Source organism: Zootoca vivipara, chromosome 15 (genome assembly GCF_965207765.1).
Source record: "Zootoca vivipara chromosome 15, rZooViv2.hap1.1, whole genome shotgun sequence".
NCBI classification, from domain to species: Eukaryota; Metazoa; Chordata; class Lepidosauria; order Squamata; family Lacertidae; genus Zootoca; species Zootoca vivipara.
Genome location: NC_142598.1, coordinates 7,293,393 through 7,312,133, shown reverse-complemented (window position 1 = coordinate 7,312,133; position 18,741 = coordinate 7,293,393). Strand labels below are relative to the sequence as shown.

Here is an 18,741-nt window from a genome sequence, read left to right as displayed (position 1 = left end):
TATATCCCTACAAAAGTTTCTGAGTGAAGGATGAATGCGCACTGACCATACGAGGGACCCAAGGGAGTTGCTCTGCAGGGTGACGGCTGCTCCATCCTTACCTGAGGCTCCGGGACCGGGGCCGCACTGCAGGGGACCTCCGCCCCCCGTCATCATCAGTAATGCTCTCGCTGCTGCCGAAATGCTTGGAAAGGAAATGCAGCTCATCCATAGTGGGCTGATAAGGCAGCTGGTGAAGGCGCTCTTGGGAGGAGCAGGACGACTGCAAGGAAGAAACAGAATTGGCCACTGGCCCTAAGTTGAGGCCAAGTGTCAGCTATTTGCAAATGTCTTCCCAAATCTGCCACGGAAATGTACCTAGGTCTGGGAAATGTCCCAGTTCCTATACATGGGCTGCATAGCCTTCTAAAACATGCAGCGGTTTTATTGCAGGAACCAAAATCTAATCCAATTGCCAATGCAACATGAGAATCGTTAATGCAGAATGGTTTTCACATGTCAGCCTGGCATTAACCCACAGAGTGCGACTGAACGCAGGAAGCTGCTTAAACCAGGCATCCCCAAACTGTGGCCCTCCAGATGTTCTGGCCTACAACTCCCATGATCCGTAGCTAACAGGACCAGTGGCCAGGGATTATGGGAATTGTAGTCCAAAACATCTGGAGGGCCGAAGTTTTGGGGATGCCTAGCTTAAACCATCTGGCCACTGGACCATTTAGCTCGGCATAGACTACACCAGCCTCCTCTGTCCTGTTTGCCTCAGCCAGCACAGCAGAGGTGATATTGGTGTGCGTGCGTGCGCAGTTGTAGTCCAAAACATAACGGAGGGCACCAAGTTGGCAGGAGGTTGCTCTATGGTTTCAGGCACGCATATTTTCCGAGTCCTACCTGGAAATGCCAGGAATGGGTTTTGTGACCTTTTGTATGGAAAGAAAGCATTCTACCACTGACCCACAGCCCTTCAGGTTGACCTGAAGCTAAAAATTCCAGATGTTATTACAGCGAACCACAAATAGACACACAAGGATGTTAAAGATTGCACTGAGTTATGTGACATTTGCAATGGGTATGCAGTCTGCTTCCTGCGTGCGCACATTATGTAGACTCCTCTTCTCCTAAGGGTGCCCCAGGGCAACCCAGACTGACAACACTGACTCCCCTCCCCCACCTCTGGCATGTATGTTAGGGTTGCCATATCTTGAAGGGGGGGAGGCAGCCAGAGCTGCTGCCAGCCCAAGCCAGGGAAAAGAGGCGCCAGGGTGCGCAGGGCCGCTGCAACCATGGGTGCCTCTCTCCCTGGTTCAGGCTGACAGCGGCTGCGGTGTGCAGAGCCACCCGTGCCCACGCCAAACCCCACCCCAATTTCAAAAATCCCAAACCCCAGATATTTCCTTTAAAATGTAAAAATCTCCCTCCGGATGGGCCTGTTTGCCCCGCAAAAGAGGACATGCCTGGGATTTCCTGGACATAAGGCAACCCTACAGTGGACATGCAGGGCTCTCTAGTTGGCCACACATAGTTTTAGCAATTTCTACCACCGTATTTATGGTTTAGACTTGCATGGCTGGCCTGTCCTCAAACACCCCAGCAGAGTCTTTGGGCCACTGTCCAATAAGCACAGGAGCATAGCCAGGATCAAAATTGGGGGGGGGCGCCAAGGGGCAAGGGGCGGGGCCAAGGCATGGGGACGGGGCCACAGTGGGGCAAGGAAAGCCATGGTCCTGGCACCCCCTCGCCCCTGCCGATCGCAACCGGCTGGGGCGAGGGGGCACCAGGATCAGCCTGAAGTCGGGCTGCTCCTCCCCCCTCCTCCCCCTCCGCGATCGGCAGGGGCGAGGGGGCGCCAGGATCAGCCCGAAACTGGGCTGTTCAGATCCCCTCCTCCCCCTCAGCGATTGCCGGGGCGGGTGGAGGGAAAGCTGGCTTTCCCTCCACCCGCCCCACAGCCAGCAAGGGAGACGTCCCTTCTAGCCGGCTGGCTGTGGGGCGGGTGGAGGGAAAGCCCCAGAGCCGCGCAAAGCATTTGGCTGGCTTTCCCTCCCCCGCCCCACAGCCAGCCAGGGTGAAGGGAGACGGCACCGGGCAGCGGCGGGCAGCAGGGCAGGCTGGCCAGCGGCCCTGCTTCTAGGGGGGGCAACTGCCCCCCTGCCCCCTGCCTACGCCCATGAATAAGCAGCTCCCATAACCAGTCAAATCTTGCCCACCTCCCAGATCTTCTTAATGGCAGGAAGGTCTTACTGATACAGTGGAGCTGGGAGTGTTGGTTCCATATCCAGATGATGGCAAGGAAGCCAAGGACCAACGCCGGCCATCTGCCCTGAAATGATCAAAATGAACAGGAGCTTTAAGATAGTCCATAGTTTAAAGATTCAGGCAGAACCAGTTCTGTTGAAAAAAGGAAAAAAGAAAAACCATATTGTCACAAAGTCCATGTTTCAACCACTTGCGCTTTCTTTGCTGGTATCTCCAGAAAACCAGCTGGCTGGAAATAATTGCCTGTTCAGACTCTCCGGACACAAAGGTGCGTACAAAGCATATGAGTTTGAATGCTACACTCTGCCTCTCATATCGAACTGTATCTTGACATATATGTCAAACCATTTAGGTACAGGCTAGAAAACCTCTCTCTATTACTGTAGACACAGATCCATTTGTGGGCTTTAATGAGGCTTCATAGAAATACCAGAAACTTTGCAAAGGGTAGCTGATATTTGGACAATGCAGTGAATGGAAGATGGGGTTGGGAGCTCTATGGGCTTGAACACTATGGTTCCCATCAACAGAGTCCCTTATTCTTCCCCCCCCCAGTATAAAGGTAAAGGTAAAGGTAAAGGTAAAGGGGGCCCTGACCATCAGGTCCAGTCGTGTCCGACTCTGGGGTTGCGGCGCTCATCTTGCTCTATAGGCCAAGGGAGCCAATGTTTGTCCGCAGACAATTTCTGGGTCATGTGGCCAGCATGACAAAGCTGCTTCTGGCGAACCAGAGCAGCGCACGGAAACACCGTTTACCTTCCCGCCAGAGCGATCCCTATTTATCTACTTGCAATTTGATGTGCTTTCGAACTGCTAGGTGGGCAGGAGCTGGGACCGAGCAACGGGAGCTCACCCCATTGCAGGGATTTGAACTGCCGACCTTCTGATCAGCAAGCCCTAGACTCTGTGGTTTATTCCCCCAGTATATGGTGTCCAAAAACATGCTGCAGGGATTGGCAACGTGGTGCCCTTCTGACATTTTGGCCCCAACTCCCATCAGCCCCAGCCAGCATGGTCCAAAGTCAGGGATGATGGGAGTTGTAGTCCAACAACATCTGGAGGGCAACACGTTGCCTACCCCTGCAGCATGTTGCTTCTGAATGCAGAGGTTCTATATACCTCTCAGGACTAATAGGTATTGAAGGCAACAATTCATTTGGTGTTTTAAAGAGAAGTACTTCTATTAAGTACAGTACTTCAATCGAGAGGCCCAGACTCAGTCCATCATTAGTAGCTGGATCATAGATTCTAGAGGATCCTTGGCCAGTCCTGCTGCCCCAAACACAGCTTCTTTCAGGGGTTTATGCGGGGGATACCACTGGCGGCAGCTTCCACCTGCCTGTATCGTTGACAGGTGCAGTGAGGACCTCCACAGCAGTGAGGCCTCCTGCCAACAGAAACTGGCTGCATTTGAGTGGAGGGAAATCTCTGCCACTTCTTAACTTCCTCTAGCACAGCAGATTGGGGATAACTAGTAAGCTTGTTCTGTTATTTTTCCAGGTGATTTGGATTTTTCTCATGGGGAATGTTCTCTTGAAGCATTTTCACATGTTCAGATGTGTGCAGGGGCAAGCTCTCTGCCCCCCTCCAAAACCTGCATAAGCTCAATTCAGGTGCACTGTGGGTTCAAAGATGTACAGTTTGAGCCTCGACCAGGAAAAGAGAGACTTGATTGTGTGAGCTGGCTGCTATATCAACGAAAGCTATAAACACACTGACAAGTGCATAGCTGTCAAGTTCTCCCTTTTTTAAGGGAAATTCCTTTATGCTGAATAGGCTTCCTCGCGAGAAAAGGGAAAACTTGACAGCTATGCAAGTGGTGTTAGGCTGTTGCAATTAATCTTCTGGATCCAATGACAATTGATTAGCCGGGCCTTGAATAATTAATCAAACTTTCATGTTTGCTAAGTAATCTGGCCAGGTCGTAGTGTAATTTAGGGCTCATCCAAAATTCTGCTCGTTCCACACCTAGAAAGCATGGATCTGAGCAGTTTCCCCCTTGCCCCACACCTTTCCCAGGAAAAACCCTCTCTTTAGTGCTAAATCAGAGCAAACACCAATTCAGAGAAAACCTGAATTACCCTTTGCTCTGATGGAGCTCTAGAGAATGGTTTTCCCGGGGAAAAGCTGCAGGACGAGAGAAAGTTTGGATAATCATCACCAGTGGTTAGGGATGGTGGGAGTTGTGGTTCAACCGTGCCTGGAGAGATACTGCCACACAGCTTAACCTGCCTGGCATGGTTACTGAGAGGATAAAATGCAGTGATTATCTTCCCAGAGAAGTGCCCTTGGTGGATTCCCCTGCAATTCTCAGAAGACTCAACAGAACTTTGCTTTTCATGACTATTTTGGATTCATGACTATTTTGGTGTTTACCTTTGTTTCTTTGCTAAACTATTTTGTAGATTTCATGTTTCCGGTTATTACTACCTTAGACCAGGCATCCCCAAACTGTGGCCCTCCAGATTTTTGGCCTACAACTCCCATGATCCCTAGCTAACAGGACCAGTGGTCAGGGATGATGGGAATTGTAGTCCAAAACATCTGGAGCGCCGAAGTTTGGGGGTGCCTGCCTTAGACCAACCATCTCATTCAACTAAACAGTTGTGCTAGTGGGAGCCAGTGCAACAAGTTCTACTGTACTTTCTCCTATTTCCTCCCCTTCCCTCCATGGCCCCATCAGTTTGGGGACAGGGATTGAGAGAACTTTAAGTTTGATTTAAGTATTCCCATCTTTGCTTCCAAATAATTAAAAACATTCATGCCCAACACAGCCCCCTTTCAGCCTCTTTCTTTGGTGAGGTTTTTAAAAAATACTTCTCTTGTTAATAAAGCCAGGTCCACGGAATGCCTTATATCAAGTTGTACCTGATGAAGGCAGAAAAGGTGATTCAGTAGTTATGTGTGATGGTGGCATAGCTTTCAGGGGTGTAAACCGGTTTGCCGAAAGTGGAGCACCTGGGTGAAATAGGGAATGCCACAAACCCTTTAAGGAATCGCAACCCCAAACCACCACAGCAGTTCTGGCGCAGGGGTTGATTCTAATTAGGGTCCCTGCATTAGAATTTTCCTCACTGTTCTATTTTCCCTTCAGAGTTTCGGAAAGAACGGAAAGCAGAAGAGAAAATGTCCTTGTCAACATAGGGCAGATTCACACCATGCATTTAAAGCACATTCAACACACTTTTAAAATGTATGGCTTTGCCCAAAGAATCCTAGGGACTGTAGGTGCAGGGAATAGTAGCTCTGTGAAGGCAAAACTACAGTTCCCATGATTCTTTGGGGGAAGTCACATGCTCTAAATGTGTGTTGAATGGGCTTTATATTAAGGTTACCAGATTTTTTTCAATGAATCCGGGGACACTTTTCAACTTTAGTGGATTTTGTATGGGGACTGATTTGTAAATCCGGAGACTGTCCCCGGGAAACAGGGACGTCTGGTAACCTTACTTTATATGTGTGCTGTGGACCTTTGCTGCATCTCAGACTTTTTATGCATGCTAAAGGGTCAACTTTCTCCTCCCCCAGCCCCAGGAGGGCTCCACCTACAGATGTCCTATTGGTTTGCCCTGACCCAAGCTAGCTATAAAACTTCAGTGTCGGGTCTGGGTCTTTGGGCATGACAACAGCTAGTCTATTATTATTATTATTTATACCCCGCCCATCTGGCTGGGTTTCCCCAGCCACTCTGGGCGGCTTCCAACAAATACCAAAATACATTAAAATATCACAGATTAAAAACTTCCCTAAACAGGGCTGCCTTTAGGTGTTTTCTAAATGTCAGGTAGTTGTTTATCTCCTTGACCTCCGATGGGAGGGCGTTTCACAGGGCGGGCGCCACTACCGAGAAGGCCCTCTGCCCGGTTCCCTGTAGCGTTGCTTCTCGCAGTGAGGGAACCGCCAGAAGGCCCTCGGCGCTGGATCTCAGTGTCCGGGCTGAGCAATGGGGGTGGAGACGCTCCTTCAGGTATACAGGACCGAGGCCGTTTTTAGGGCTTTAAAGGTCAGCACCAACACTTTGAATTGTGCTCGGAAACGTATTGACCTTGTTGACTCTCTGGTTGTCATCTGTTGGATTCTGGCATCTTGTTCCCAGTCTGCTTGGGAAGGTACCTTAGCTTCGATCCCAGCTACTGTGTGACTCTGTTTTGGACTGTCCCTTTCTGCATGCTGCCTTGATCCTTTGGCCAACCATTTCCAAAGCTTTCTGGCAAAGCTTACCCCACCCCTCAGTCTTGCATATGGAACTGCTTTGATTATCTACTGTCCCATGCAAACACCCCGACCCTCAACCCTGTGCTTTCTGCAAATAGCCATTCCATGCATCATGAAGTCCTGCACCGTGCAGGAAAGAGCACATATACTGTAATAAAGTTAAGTATACACATCTTAGGGTTCTCTTGTCAAAAGAACATGAACCAGGCACCCACAGATCCAGATTAATCCTGATGTGGGAACTTGTAAGATACAAGATAGGCCTTGTGATGACTGTGGATACTTTTATATCATCCTCCTTTTATACTATGTATTAGGCAGCCTCTGTGGGTTTGTTACGGCTGCCGTACGTCCGGATTTTTCCAAACATTACTGGGATTTCAAAGGTGTAATTGATGTTGGGGGGAATTTCTGAAAGGCGGCACTTTGTCCTGGATCTTAGGCAAGTCCTTTAAAAAAAAAAGCACATTTTTGGCCGTTTTTGTGAAGAAAAGCTCGACAACTTTTGGCTTTTCCTAAAAACAAACAAACCACAACTCAACAATTTCAGTGGTTTCCTAAAAAATAATAATGCTCTTTCGGGGTGTCCTGGTTTGTTCCAATCTATCTATACACTTTGCTTGATCTCTCTCTCTCTCATTCTTTCTCTCACACACACCGACACGAGTGACTTCGCAAGTACCATGGAATAAGGTACTTTCTAATCATATGCCTGTGATAAAACCGTACGTGTGTTTTAGTCCAGTGTGAAAATTCACAGAACGGAGATCGGTAAACACCTCAGGGTGGATTTTACTCAGCACTTTGTTGATGGCAAGATGGAATTTCACATTCTGTTCCCTTGCTTTTGGGGGTGGGTGTGGGTGGGTGGGAGGCAGAACGGCATGGGCCTGACTATAAAAAGAGCAGAGAGCAGATGGGGAGTGGGGAAGCAGCAGCTGTACAATCTTCAACCGCCTCAAATGTTCCTGTATTATGCCACATTCTGGCAGCGTGGCCTGGTAGATCAAACACGAGAATGGTAGCCAGGAACCCGCAGTTCTCCTCCGAAGCCTTTGAGAGGGATGGGCTGGTGGGGAACTGAGAGATTGGGCAGGGGCTGAAGCAAGAAGGAAAAAAGAGAGGAATGGATATGAATTGGTACTCCTCCTTCCTTGTGGACGGTGCAACTGGTTTCTACCCCTAAGTGGGCTTCCTTTCACTCAGTAGCCTATGGGAACTTTGCCCAGGAGACTCTGTTTCTGCAGCCAGACATGGAAAGATGGTGGGACTTCATCAAATAAGGACTGCAAGTGGAGAGGCTGGCGTCCCATGAGGCAAATATGCAGGGCAGCTTGCTGTAACCATCAGTAGCGAGCCGGTGGTGGTTCTTCGAGCTAGGTCAGAACCCACACATCCTCCTGGGACTTGGAAATAACACTGTGGTCATGTAAATGCTGGGTATTTAGAGCCCTTCCAGAACAGGGTGCCCAAGTTGGAAAGAGAAAAAGAAGGGGGGGACATTTCAGGAAGATCTCTCCTCTTCAGGGAGGGGAGACTTTGCGGGCGGGACCTGCTCTACGCGCCAAGCAGGGGGGGCGTGTTCGGCCCCCTGCTTCACCTATACCTGCTGCTGCGCTCAGGCCCCTGGCTGGCCAATAGGGCCAGCTCGTGGGTGGGGTTTTACCTGCTTTAAAACAGCGTGGCAGCCTCCGTATCTCCCCTTCTGCTGCTCTCCTGCCCACCCTCCCTTTAGGTCTTCCCTTAGTGTGCTTGCTTTGACCTTGCTATGGACTTTGGTTGGTGCCCAAGGGGGCCTGGTAGGAGTTTTTTATCCAATTGGCTAATTGGCACCGGCCTCTTGGTTTTTCCGCCTACCTCGTAGCAATTCGTCACAACTTCCTTTCGGTATTTGGCGGTTAGGTATTGGAATATGGAGTTGTCTGGTGTGATCGAGGACTGGTTGTGGCCATCATCCAACCCTCCTCTTATAGGGGTATCCCCTTAAGGGATCCGGCGGTCGTGGATCCTGTCCTACGCCCTGCTGGTGGCTAGGGCCATGGCACGACCCCCGGTGACACCCGGGGGAGCTTTCAGTTGTATTTGCATCAACAGGCTCCTTCCTTGGGGTGTTAACCTGATACGACCCCCCGCGGAGAGGGGTGGAGTCATGCTTGCTAGGGAGTCCAATGCCTAAGCCAATACCTCTCACTTGCTCTAACCAATAAAGTTGTGGCCTTATTCTACCCATTAACTCAAATACCATGTGTCACGTGTTTCTCGCGGGGGGCGGGTCCTCGAACCACAAGTTTAAACTCCAGATAGAATGTGCTGGGGCCATTATCTGCTTTGACGACCTTGAGAAAATGGTGCAAGCAGCTGGGATAAGAACTAATGATATGCCCTGCTTTGAGTTTGCTTGGTTTGGTGGTTTTATTGTTTTAGGTGTAAAGTTATTTGCCTTTTTGTATTTATATGCTAGGCACTCAAGGCAGTGTATAAATGGGGGGGGGGAGAGAGGTCTAAACTGAGTGGTTGATTGAATAAATATATAGTCGTACCTTGTTCGACTTCCAAAATGTTTGAAAAACCAAATCACGGCTTCTGATTGGCTGCAGGAAGCTCCCACAGCCAATCAGAAACTGGGAAAGCCCCGTCAAATGTTCGGCTTCCAAAAATAGTTTGCAAACCGAAACAGTCACTTCCTGGTTTGCGACGTCTGGGAGCCAAAACATTCAGGAACTACCAGTAAGCTGTTCGAAAACCAGGGTATGACTCTAATGCAGCAGTTGGTGCTTTGTTTTTTAAAAAAGAAAATCACGAAAACTTAGCAGATCCTTCTCCTAGAGTCATAGAATCATAGAGTTGGAAGAGACCACAAGGGCCATCCAGTCCAACCCCCTGCCAAGCAGGAAACACCATCAAAGCATTCCTGACAGATGGCTGTCAAGCCTCTGCTTAAAGGCCTCCAAAGAAGGAGACTCCACCACACTCCTTGGCAGCAAATTCCACTGTCGAACAGCTCTTACTGTCAGGAAGTTCTTCCTAATGTTTAGGTGGAATCTTCTTTCTTGTAGCTTGAATCCATTGCTCTGTGTCCGCTTCTCTGGAGCAGCAGAAAAGAACCTTTCTCCCTCCTCTATATGACATCCTTTTATATATTTGAACACGGCTATCATATCAACCCCTTAACCTTCTCTTCTCCAGGCTAAACATGCCCAGCTCCCTAAGCCGTTCCTCATAAGGCATTGTTTCCAGGCCTTTGACCATTTTGGTTGCCCTCCTCTGGCCACTTACCTCTTTTTGCTTACTTCTTTTTTGTAAGTTTATCACTGGTTATGCTCAGGGCTAGGGTAGCAGCTGGATTCTCTCTCACCCTACTATTGAGATAGTGGTGTTTATAGCCTTCATGGGTTGCCTGAACACATGGGACTTGTCCACATAGGAGTTTAAGGTAGTTTTAAAGCTGCTTGTGTCTCAGTTCATTTATTTATTGCAGCATTCACCAGCCCAAGGGAAAGGACGCAGAGTGCCAATTTCTTACTGGTTGGTGTTGAAGTCATTCCTGCTGCATATTTTGTTTTTGTTTTTGTTCAATGCAAAACTGCCCTTGTGAAAAACAGTGGTATTTAAAATTAAAATTAATTAAAATTGGACCTTCAGGAAGAATTGGCAGGTACAACAGGCATTTATTCCTTCTGGTGACCAAAACAGCGTTCATTTTCAAGCACGCCTGTTTCTAACTGCTGCATGCTGAGGGCACTTGTGCAGAACATAAATCAACCTTTCTTATTTTTATTTTAAGTGCTAATCTGGAGGTTTTTGCATACGATTGCTCTTGCACAAAACTTTCTGTACGGTTTTAAAAACAAAACAGAAATACAAACAGCTAAACCAGAATTGGGAGTGAAGGAACATGAGAATAAAAGCACGTTTGCAAATAATAAATCTCTTTTGATTTTAATACAGAAGCTTTGTGCAAGAAAATTCTTGCCCATATTAAACTTAAAATAAAAAGATAAAAACAGGAACTGATGACCAGAATCTTGTGAGTTCCATATCCAAAGGGGGGGGGGGCTTTTTGCAGCTTTCTCCAAGGTTTTAAATATTTGCAAAATGCTTTGGTTACATCATGGGGGGGGGGATGAAATCCACCCTCTGCTGAAAGTAGGATGCACATCAGGGAAGGAGAGAGGAAAGCAGACCTGCTTCACTGGCTTTTCAGAGTTAGACCCAGGTGAGGTCCTTCTGAAGGTATCTGCTGTCATTGCTATAAGAGGCACGGCAAGACTTAATTTTTTGTGTGTGTTTACTCCCCTACCCTTAAATTCAAAACCTTCATTTTGCCCATTGCGAAATATGCTGGTAAACCTTAGTTCTTGACTATTTTCTGCTGCTGTTTTTTTTTAAGGTGTGGTTATATATGTAGGTAAAAAGGTAACGGCAAAGGACCCCTGGACAGTTAAGTCCAGTCAAAGGTGACTATGGGGTTGTGGCAATCATCTCGCTTTCAGGCCAAGGGAGCCGGCGTTTGTCCACATACAGTTTTCCGGGCCATGTGGCCAGCAGGACTGAACCAGTTCTAGTGCAACAGGACACCGTAACGGAAACCAAAGCACACGGAAATGCCATTTATCTTCCCACTGCAGTGGTACCTATTTATCTACTTGCACTGGTGCGCTTCCGAACTGCTAGGTTGGCAGGAGCTGGGACAGAGCAACGGGAGCTCACCCCGTCACGGGGATTTGAACCGCTGACCTTCTGATCAGCAAGCTCAAGAGGCTCAGTGGTTTACACCACAGTGCCACCCGCATCCCTGGTTATATCTATATCTATATCTATCTGTGCTCATGCCAACCTTAAGTAAATGTTAATGGAGGATGTGTATGTAATAACTGAGGGGAGGGGGCACCACAAGGATACACCCAACGAGTGCAGATGCAAAACACTGGTTTAGGAATCAGAGGCAGAAAATCTAAACGACTCATCTGTGGAAACTGTTGCACCCAGGCGCATACGTAAAAAGTAGACTACTGATTGTGCAAGATAACACCCCTGTGTGGACACAGCAGTGGTCCGTGAAGGAGTCCGGGTTTGCAGTGGAGATTCCCAAAAGCCATTGGACACCAGAGTCCCAAAGAATGAGGGACTGCTCTTACCTGCGGGAGGAAGCGAAGGAAAAGTGGGCTGGTGTATTGGGGGAAAAGTTCCGAGGGCTGTCCAGAGGGCTGCTACCTGTGGACAGGGCAGGAAAAGACACAAAAGGGAAATCAACACATTGCCTCATGAGACTGCCAGCAGACCAAATCGAATTCTTAACCCTGTCTCACTCAAGAAGCCAGCATATTCATATTCATATTCATATTCAGTGTCTGCCATAATGAGAAAGGTTGCCATAGTGACTCCAGCAACAAGCCATGGGAGGTGATGCAGAAAACAGAAGAAAGAAAGAGGCCAAGAAATAGAATGCTGGATGGGTGAATAAACAAATAAAGACAGATGACAGACAGACAATGGGGGATTAATGATCAAGTGTCAAATGGCTGGGTAGATAGTCAGAGGAAAAGATTTGAAGTCAGACAGATGGACAGACAATGGCAGGGATAGTTAGTAAGATGGACAGGCGAGAAGGTGCTGCTATATATGTGGCCAGAATAATAGACAGATGGCCTGGGATGCATGGAAAGATGAGAAAAGAAACCAGTGGGAAAATTACAGTTTGGATGCAAAGGCTGACTAGAAAATGGATGAACCCCCAAAGACAACATTGGTTCTAAATCAAACTAATATGATTGTTTTGGAGTCAACATAATGCTTATTGCTAAACGTATGGCAAGGCTGACAGGATGGAAACTGGGTGAGGTGGACATGGATTTTAGACGAAATTTCTCTCAATATTTCTGTAAGCATCCTGCATGTTATGAGAAACAGGTATAACACAAGACTATATCCATCTAATCTCATCCAGCTGTAGCAATGCGAAGGAACCCTACATATTTTTTTAAAAAAGAGGGTAGATTAAAAAATGAAGGACATACATTACTGTGTCCTCAGAAGGAACCAAGGGCATCTTCTTAGTCCTGGGTATGAGCAATTACTACTAGACTACAAGGTGTGCTTTGTCAAAGCCAGTCTAGCAGGCCTTGTTTGAAGGCCACTCCCTGAGCAGGGGCAGCAAGACAAGGGGCCGTCTTCTGTTTGTGACCCACCGTGTAGGGTTGGATAAGGCATGCCCAGGGTGGAACTCCTGAAAGAAGGACGGGGCAGGCCAAGGGCTTAACTCACCAATATGACCTGGGAGTGGAGAGTGAGGCCGCGGCAGCGTCGGCGATGTACTTGTCAGGATCAGGCTCTTTCTGTTACTGGTTCGGCAACTGTATAAAGGGGAGGGAAGAAGGAGAGGGAAAGAAGACAGGCCTAGATCAGGGTGTGTGTGGATGAAAGATGCCAGACCAGGCTGCAGCTCTTGTCACTATGTGGTTTGCCTTGAAAGACCACAGTTAGGAAGCCAGGCCAATCAATTCTCTTTTCAGCTTGGTTGGCTACTCCAAAATGGTAGCAGGTAGGACTACTTCTGTAGTCCACTTCTCCAAAGAAGAGCTGGCCAGGAAGCCCCATTTCCCACATAACCATTGGCCCACCTTGTGCCATGGAGCTCCCTTATTACTGGGTCAAACCATTGATCTTCCTGGTCCAGTACTGCCTGTTGTGACTGGCAGCATCTCAAGCAGACTGAGATCCATTTAGCTGAAGTCGCTCAGGACAACGACAGAGGCATTCTGCATACAACTATTAGCTCTAATAAATAAGTGAGCTACAGATCCCTTATGAGAAGGTGTGAAAAACAGGACTATTGGTTCAGTGTGGGGAAAGTGTCTACCTAGAGGCAACAGAACTCCACTACAAATGTGGGTGGGCTTATCTAGAGTGTGATCCAAAAGCAGAACTACCAAACTGAGCTCTTTTGCTGCAAGACCTGCCTCCCAACTGAGGCCTTACTGTGCCGGCGTTTTCCGTCTTTCTCACACACATATACAAACTTTAACTCAATATTGAAATTCAGAAATCCTGGATCCACTGTTGCTTGCTATGATCACTTAATACAGTACTCAGCTCTTTTTTTCCTCTGGAAGGTGACAAAGAGGGCATTGGTGGTGTTAATTAACTGCTATTTGCATGGAACTAAGTCTATTAACTAAGATTCTATTAAGTCATACTTAATAGAAGGGTGGAGCCCAATTTTTCCTAATCAACAATTAAGTAGCATTTCTAGGTGTGATTTACAGCCTTACTTCTTTCTCCCCCAAGCTTTAACATTGTCACAATTGGCAGGGTATCCACAATTTTCAATGTTTATTAAGCCATAAAGGTAAAGGTAAAGGGACCCCCTGACCATTAGGTCCAGTCGTGACCGACTCTGGGGTTGCGGCGCTCATCTCGCATTATTGGCCGAGGGAGCCGGCGTACAGCTTCCAGGTCATGTGGCCAGCATGACAAAGCCGCTTCTGGCAAACCAGAGCAGCACATGGAAACGCCGTTTACCTCCCCGCCGTTTACCTCTCCTATTTATCTACTTGCATTTTGACATGCTTTCGAACTGCTAGGTTGGCAGGAGCTGGGACCAAGCAACGGGAGCTCACCCCGTCACAGGGATTTGAACCGCTGACCTTCTGATCAGCAAGCCCTAGCCACAGCGCCACCTGGGTCCCCTATTAAGCCATAAGTAGTCCTCAAATAAGTGAGCTGAACTCAGTGATGAGCTGAGGTAAGGCAAGTCATTCCACAACCCAAGCAGTTCAAAAAAAGGAAAGTCTGCCATAGCATTTTAGGCATTTTAAAGTAAATTGGAGTGGCCCCAAGGAGAACACCGTTGAGATGTTTGCCTTGACAAGGCTGTGTTGAATTGCCATGTAGCTCCCAGGTGCAGCTGGCTGGGTGTTAACCTTATTTTGCCAGCTAGTCTTCAGTGCTGTACAAACACTATGGTATAGGTTACTAACTGCATAGGGCTGGATGTTTGCCCGGGTTTATATTGCTGTCAGTTTCTCAGCCTGCACAGTAGCTTATGGGCTGCCAACAATGGCTTGCTTGTTGTGCAGTGCCCCTTCTGTTCATTGCATACTAAGGCTCAGGGTTGCAACTGAACAAGTTTGGATTAGCAACCATCTGAGCCAGAAGAAATGCACCTCCAAGGCTCTTACCTTCTTGAAACATTCATAGGAAAAGCCCAACATGCACAACTGAAGGAGAGCCAATTGTCCCAACCCTCCATCACAAAAGCTATAGAAAGTTCCCAAGATGGGCTCTGGAGAGACGCGAAACTCACACAAGCGCCTAGGATAAACAGCACCTTCTAAACAAGATACAACTTTGAGGGCCTGTCGTTCATTGTGTGCCAACAGGATGCTAAAGTACGTACCACCATACGTACACCCCCCCGAGTGATCCATTATGCTATCCCCTCTCTGACACTCAGTTCTCAAAGAAGATACACAAACGAAAGAGTTGAGTGGCCTTTTAAAGACTAAGACTTATGTGACACAAACATAAGAAGGAATGAGCCTGTTCAGAGTATTCTGGAGGAGGAGAGCAAGGTCAGGGGAATTCACACCATGACATTATACAGTGGCATCACGGGTGGGGGGGGGGGGGAGTTCGCCCTGTGTGCCATGTCGGGGTGTGTGACAAGAAGGCACCCTGCCACCCCCAGGCGCAGCAGTGCAAGCAGCCATCGTGCCGCTGCAGCCACATGTGAAGGATCCTCCATTTGCAGCTGCAGCCACGAGCAGAGGATCCTGCCACCGTCCATATGGCGCTCAGGCAGCGCTGACAGCAAACTGCTACATACAACGCATGCGTGGTGTCGCACGCATGTGCCCTACATAGCAACACCACGCATGCGTTGTATGTAGCAGTGCAACGCGTGTGCAGCCAGCGGTTTGCCCCGCCGCGGGTGTCGGTTAGCCTTCGTTCACCCCTGACATTATATACCCCCATTCAGTGCTTTTTTTTCTAGAAAAATAGGTGCTGGTACTCACCATGATGTTGTTACAGTAAGAGCCACACTATTTAGCAACAACAAAAAGAGGTGTGGGTACTGCATACCCTTGAGTACCCCCTGAAAAAAGTACTAAAAAAGTATAAAAACTCAGTCCTTCTGTCATTCTGGAGGCAGCTGGCCTATCCACCTCTCCTTTACTGTCAAGCTTTCTGCCACTAGGGGAATAAGAATAATTAAAGGATGTCAAGCAAGGGCTTAAAGGTAACGGTAAAGGGACCCCTGACCATTAGGTCCAGTCGTGACCGACTCTGGGGTTGCGTGCTCATCTCGCATTATTGGCCGAGGGAGCCGGCGTTTGGCTTCCAGGTCATGTGGCCAGCATGACTAAGCCGCTTCTGGAGAACCAGAGCAGCGCACGGAAACGCTGTTTACCTATTTATCTACTTGCACTTTGATGTGCTTTCGAACTGCTAGGTTGGCAGGAGCTGGGACCAAGCAACGGGAGCTCACCCCGTCGCGGGGATTCAAACCGCTGACCTTCTGATCGGCAAGCCCTAGGCTCTGTGGTTTAACCCACAGCGCCACCTGGGTCCCTAAGCAAGGGCTTAGACCACCTCAAATAGCAAGTGAGATGCAAATTTCTCAGCCCAGAATAGTTACCCTGGTTGTACCCCACCCCATGAGTCCGGTAAGTCTGAGCAAGTAGGGTCATTATCAGTGGGGGCAGTCAAACTGCACAATCCACCCCAATCACCCCAGTTTTGATATAAAAACAAAAACTAAAGTCGGAACGTTGCAAACCAATGTTTATGAAAGGATCCTGACACATTTTGAGACTCAGGTTTTCCACTAGGGAATAAATTTCATAAAAAAGTAAATGTAGCAGGACTCTTTCATAAATACTGAACTGCACCTTTGTAGACCCCCTCTACAACCCCCTTCCCCCAAAAAAACTATTTGCAAAAATACAACACTTTTGCCAGTCGATGGTGTAAAAAGAAGCTAGAAGGAAATGCATACAGTGGAGGATGGATTTGGGGTGGAAAAAGAGGAGAATTCAGCTAAATGATGGCAAGAGAACGGGTGGAGTGCATAACCCTCTTCCCTTTCAAGACTATGGGAAAGAGGTCCATAGAAATATCTTCTGACACTTACTAACATTCATATTTCTCTTACAACCATGAAACATAGAGACATCCCTTTTATTTACAAAGTGAGATTTTTACAATCTGATTTCAAAACAAAACAAAACCCACACACTTTTAAAAAAGTTTCTAGTCCTCATGACAGTGAAGATACATGTGAAATAGTGCAAGCCTCATTTGATGAATAAAAATCAGAGAGCTAAGCTAGTAATATTTCAGTTGATCAGCAAATGGGGCTTTTAATGTCTTGCCTCGCTTTCCACACCCCTGATTAACAGGTGCAGAATTATGCAAATTAATCAAATATAAGCAATGTTGCTTAATTTGCATATTCTTATTAAAAAATTTTTACACCCCTGCCTTTCTAGGAGCAGAATTTGCATAACCCTGGCACAGAATTGTGTGTGTATGTGTGTGTGTGCTTTGAAAAGGCCCATTTGGGATGTTCACAACCCTGACCTAAGCAATTCATGTGTGGCAACTATAAACTCACTTTGCACAGTTCTGTGGCCATGCAACATTTCCACCTTACAACCCACAGTGATTTTTCCGTCTTGAATTACATACAGTTCTATCTGGTTCCCTCATTTGAGGCCCACCTACAACCCAAGCCATGCCTGTCTCATTCATACACATCTTAGCATATGCTCCCCCATACCAGAGCCAGACCCAATCTGGTACAGTCATAGTCTTTAGGGTGGTGGCCCCCTGACTGGGTTGAGAAGAATAGCCTTGTCACTTCTGATGCATTTCCCCCCCAACTTCTCTCCAGAAACCCTCTTTTGAACCCTACCACACACCTCACTTTATTGAGCCCTTTCTGGGGTTTTTTAAAAAAATAAAATAATAAAAATACCTGACCACCTTTCTCCTCCCCCTTCCCCTTTTAATATCTTGTTTTTAAAATCTCTGTGGCATGGTTGATGGCTTTTAGCTCCTGCATTTGATTGTGATTTCATCTTTTCTGCTCCTGTATTGCACTTGTGTGTATCTGTGTGTCGGCCTTATGTTTGCTCCTTGTATGCTTTTATGCTGGTTGGATTTTTAAGTTTGTTGTGGATTTTGAATGTACCATTGTATAATTGCTGTGTTTTATTTTCCTGTATGAGGCCTAGATAATTTATTTTAGGGGGCACCATATAAATGGCAAATGATAAATAATTAAGTGTATAATATACACATAGCCCCCTCTCCCCAGGCAGAAAAGAGAGTAGGTCGAGTTGACATGACTCCTAACTGTGAGGCTCTATTTACGGCTGGGGCACACATACATGAATCATTGTTTGAGTTCTGTCACTCCATGACTCACAACTGTTTCCATTGAAACAAGGAGGATTGTGTTTGAGGCGATATGAAAGGCTCGCCTTAGGTGTTTGATGCATGATGGCTCGTTCACAAAACACACGTCACAATCAGGTAACAAGCCTAAACCGAGAAGCCCTATGTGAGGCTGAGCAAAAGGGAAACAGGTCTCTAGGCTGGGCCCTCAAGACTTGGCTAGGATTCCTGATGCAGCGGACAGCTCTCTGCACACAGCCCTGAGGACAACCTATTACAACCAGGGCACAGGACTAAGTGGGCAATGGTTCCCTGTCCAGCTCATACTTGTGTGGTGACTCCTGAGCAGGGCATCTGCATAGCTGCCAAGTCTCCCGTTTTCCCCGGGAAATCCCCGTTTTCCCAGCTGTTCCTAGCTGAAAAAACGGATTTTTTTTTGTTTTTCCCCGGTTTATTCTGGCGCGGCAGCCATTTTGGAACTGGGCAAAGCAGCATAAAAAGTGATTTCTGAGCATGCTCCGCCCAGTTCCAAAATGGCGGCAGCGCTACTTCCGGTCTGCTATTTCTGCCCGGTCCCTTATTTCTCTGACAGCAACTTGGCAGGTATGCATCTGTCTGCCTCGAGAGACAATGGAGTACACCATCAGGGGTGAAGCCAAACCACTAGAGAATCACAGCGCCTGCTGTGGCTGCAGAGACTGGTAACTTGTACTTGCTTCCTCCTGTGTTGCTTTTGCTGTGTTAACAGCACTGAAGTAACCTCTCCGGGACGCAAACTTGGGCAGCGTGTATGGAGGTCTTGGGCTGCTCAGATGACAAGAATCCCCTCTCAGCCTCACTGATGTGATCCAAAGGAAAGCAAAGCAATAT

General features: G+C 47.6%; 1 protein-coding gene across 3 annotated transcripts in view; it reads right to left on the bottom strand.

Moving 5' to 3' along the window:
- MAST1 (microtubule associated serine/threonine kinase 1) overlaps positions 1-18,741 on the bottom strand; it is a 97,895-nt gene that overhangs the window by 36,364 nt on the left and 42,790 nt on the right. For all 3 annotated transcript variants that reach the window (XM_035140889.3, XM_035140885.3, XM_035140888.3), the window contains 4 exons: positions 12,733-12,821; positions 11,607-11,682; positions 2,239-2,317; positions 102-262 (listed from right to left, as the gene is read on the bottom strand). In XM_035140889.3, the coding sequence (XP_034996780.3) occupies positions 102-262; positions 2,239-2,317; positions 11,607-11,682; positions 12,733-12,821 (405 nt within the window). The remainder of the gene's footprint in view (positions 1-101; positions 263-2,238; positions 2,318-11,606; positions 11,683-12,732; positions 12,822-18,741) is intronic.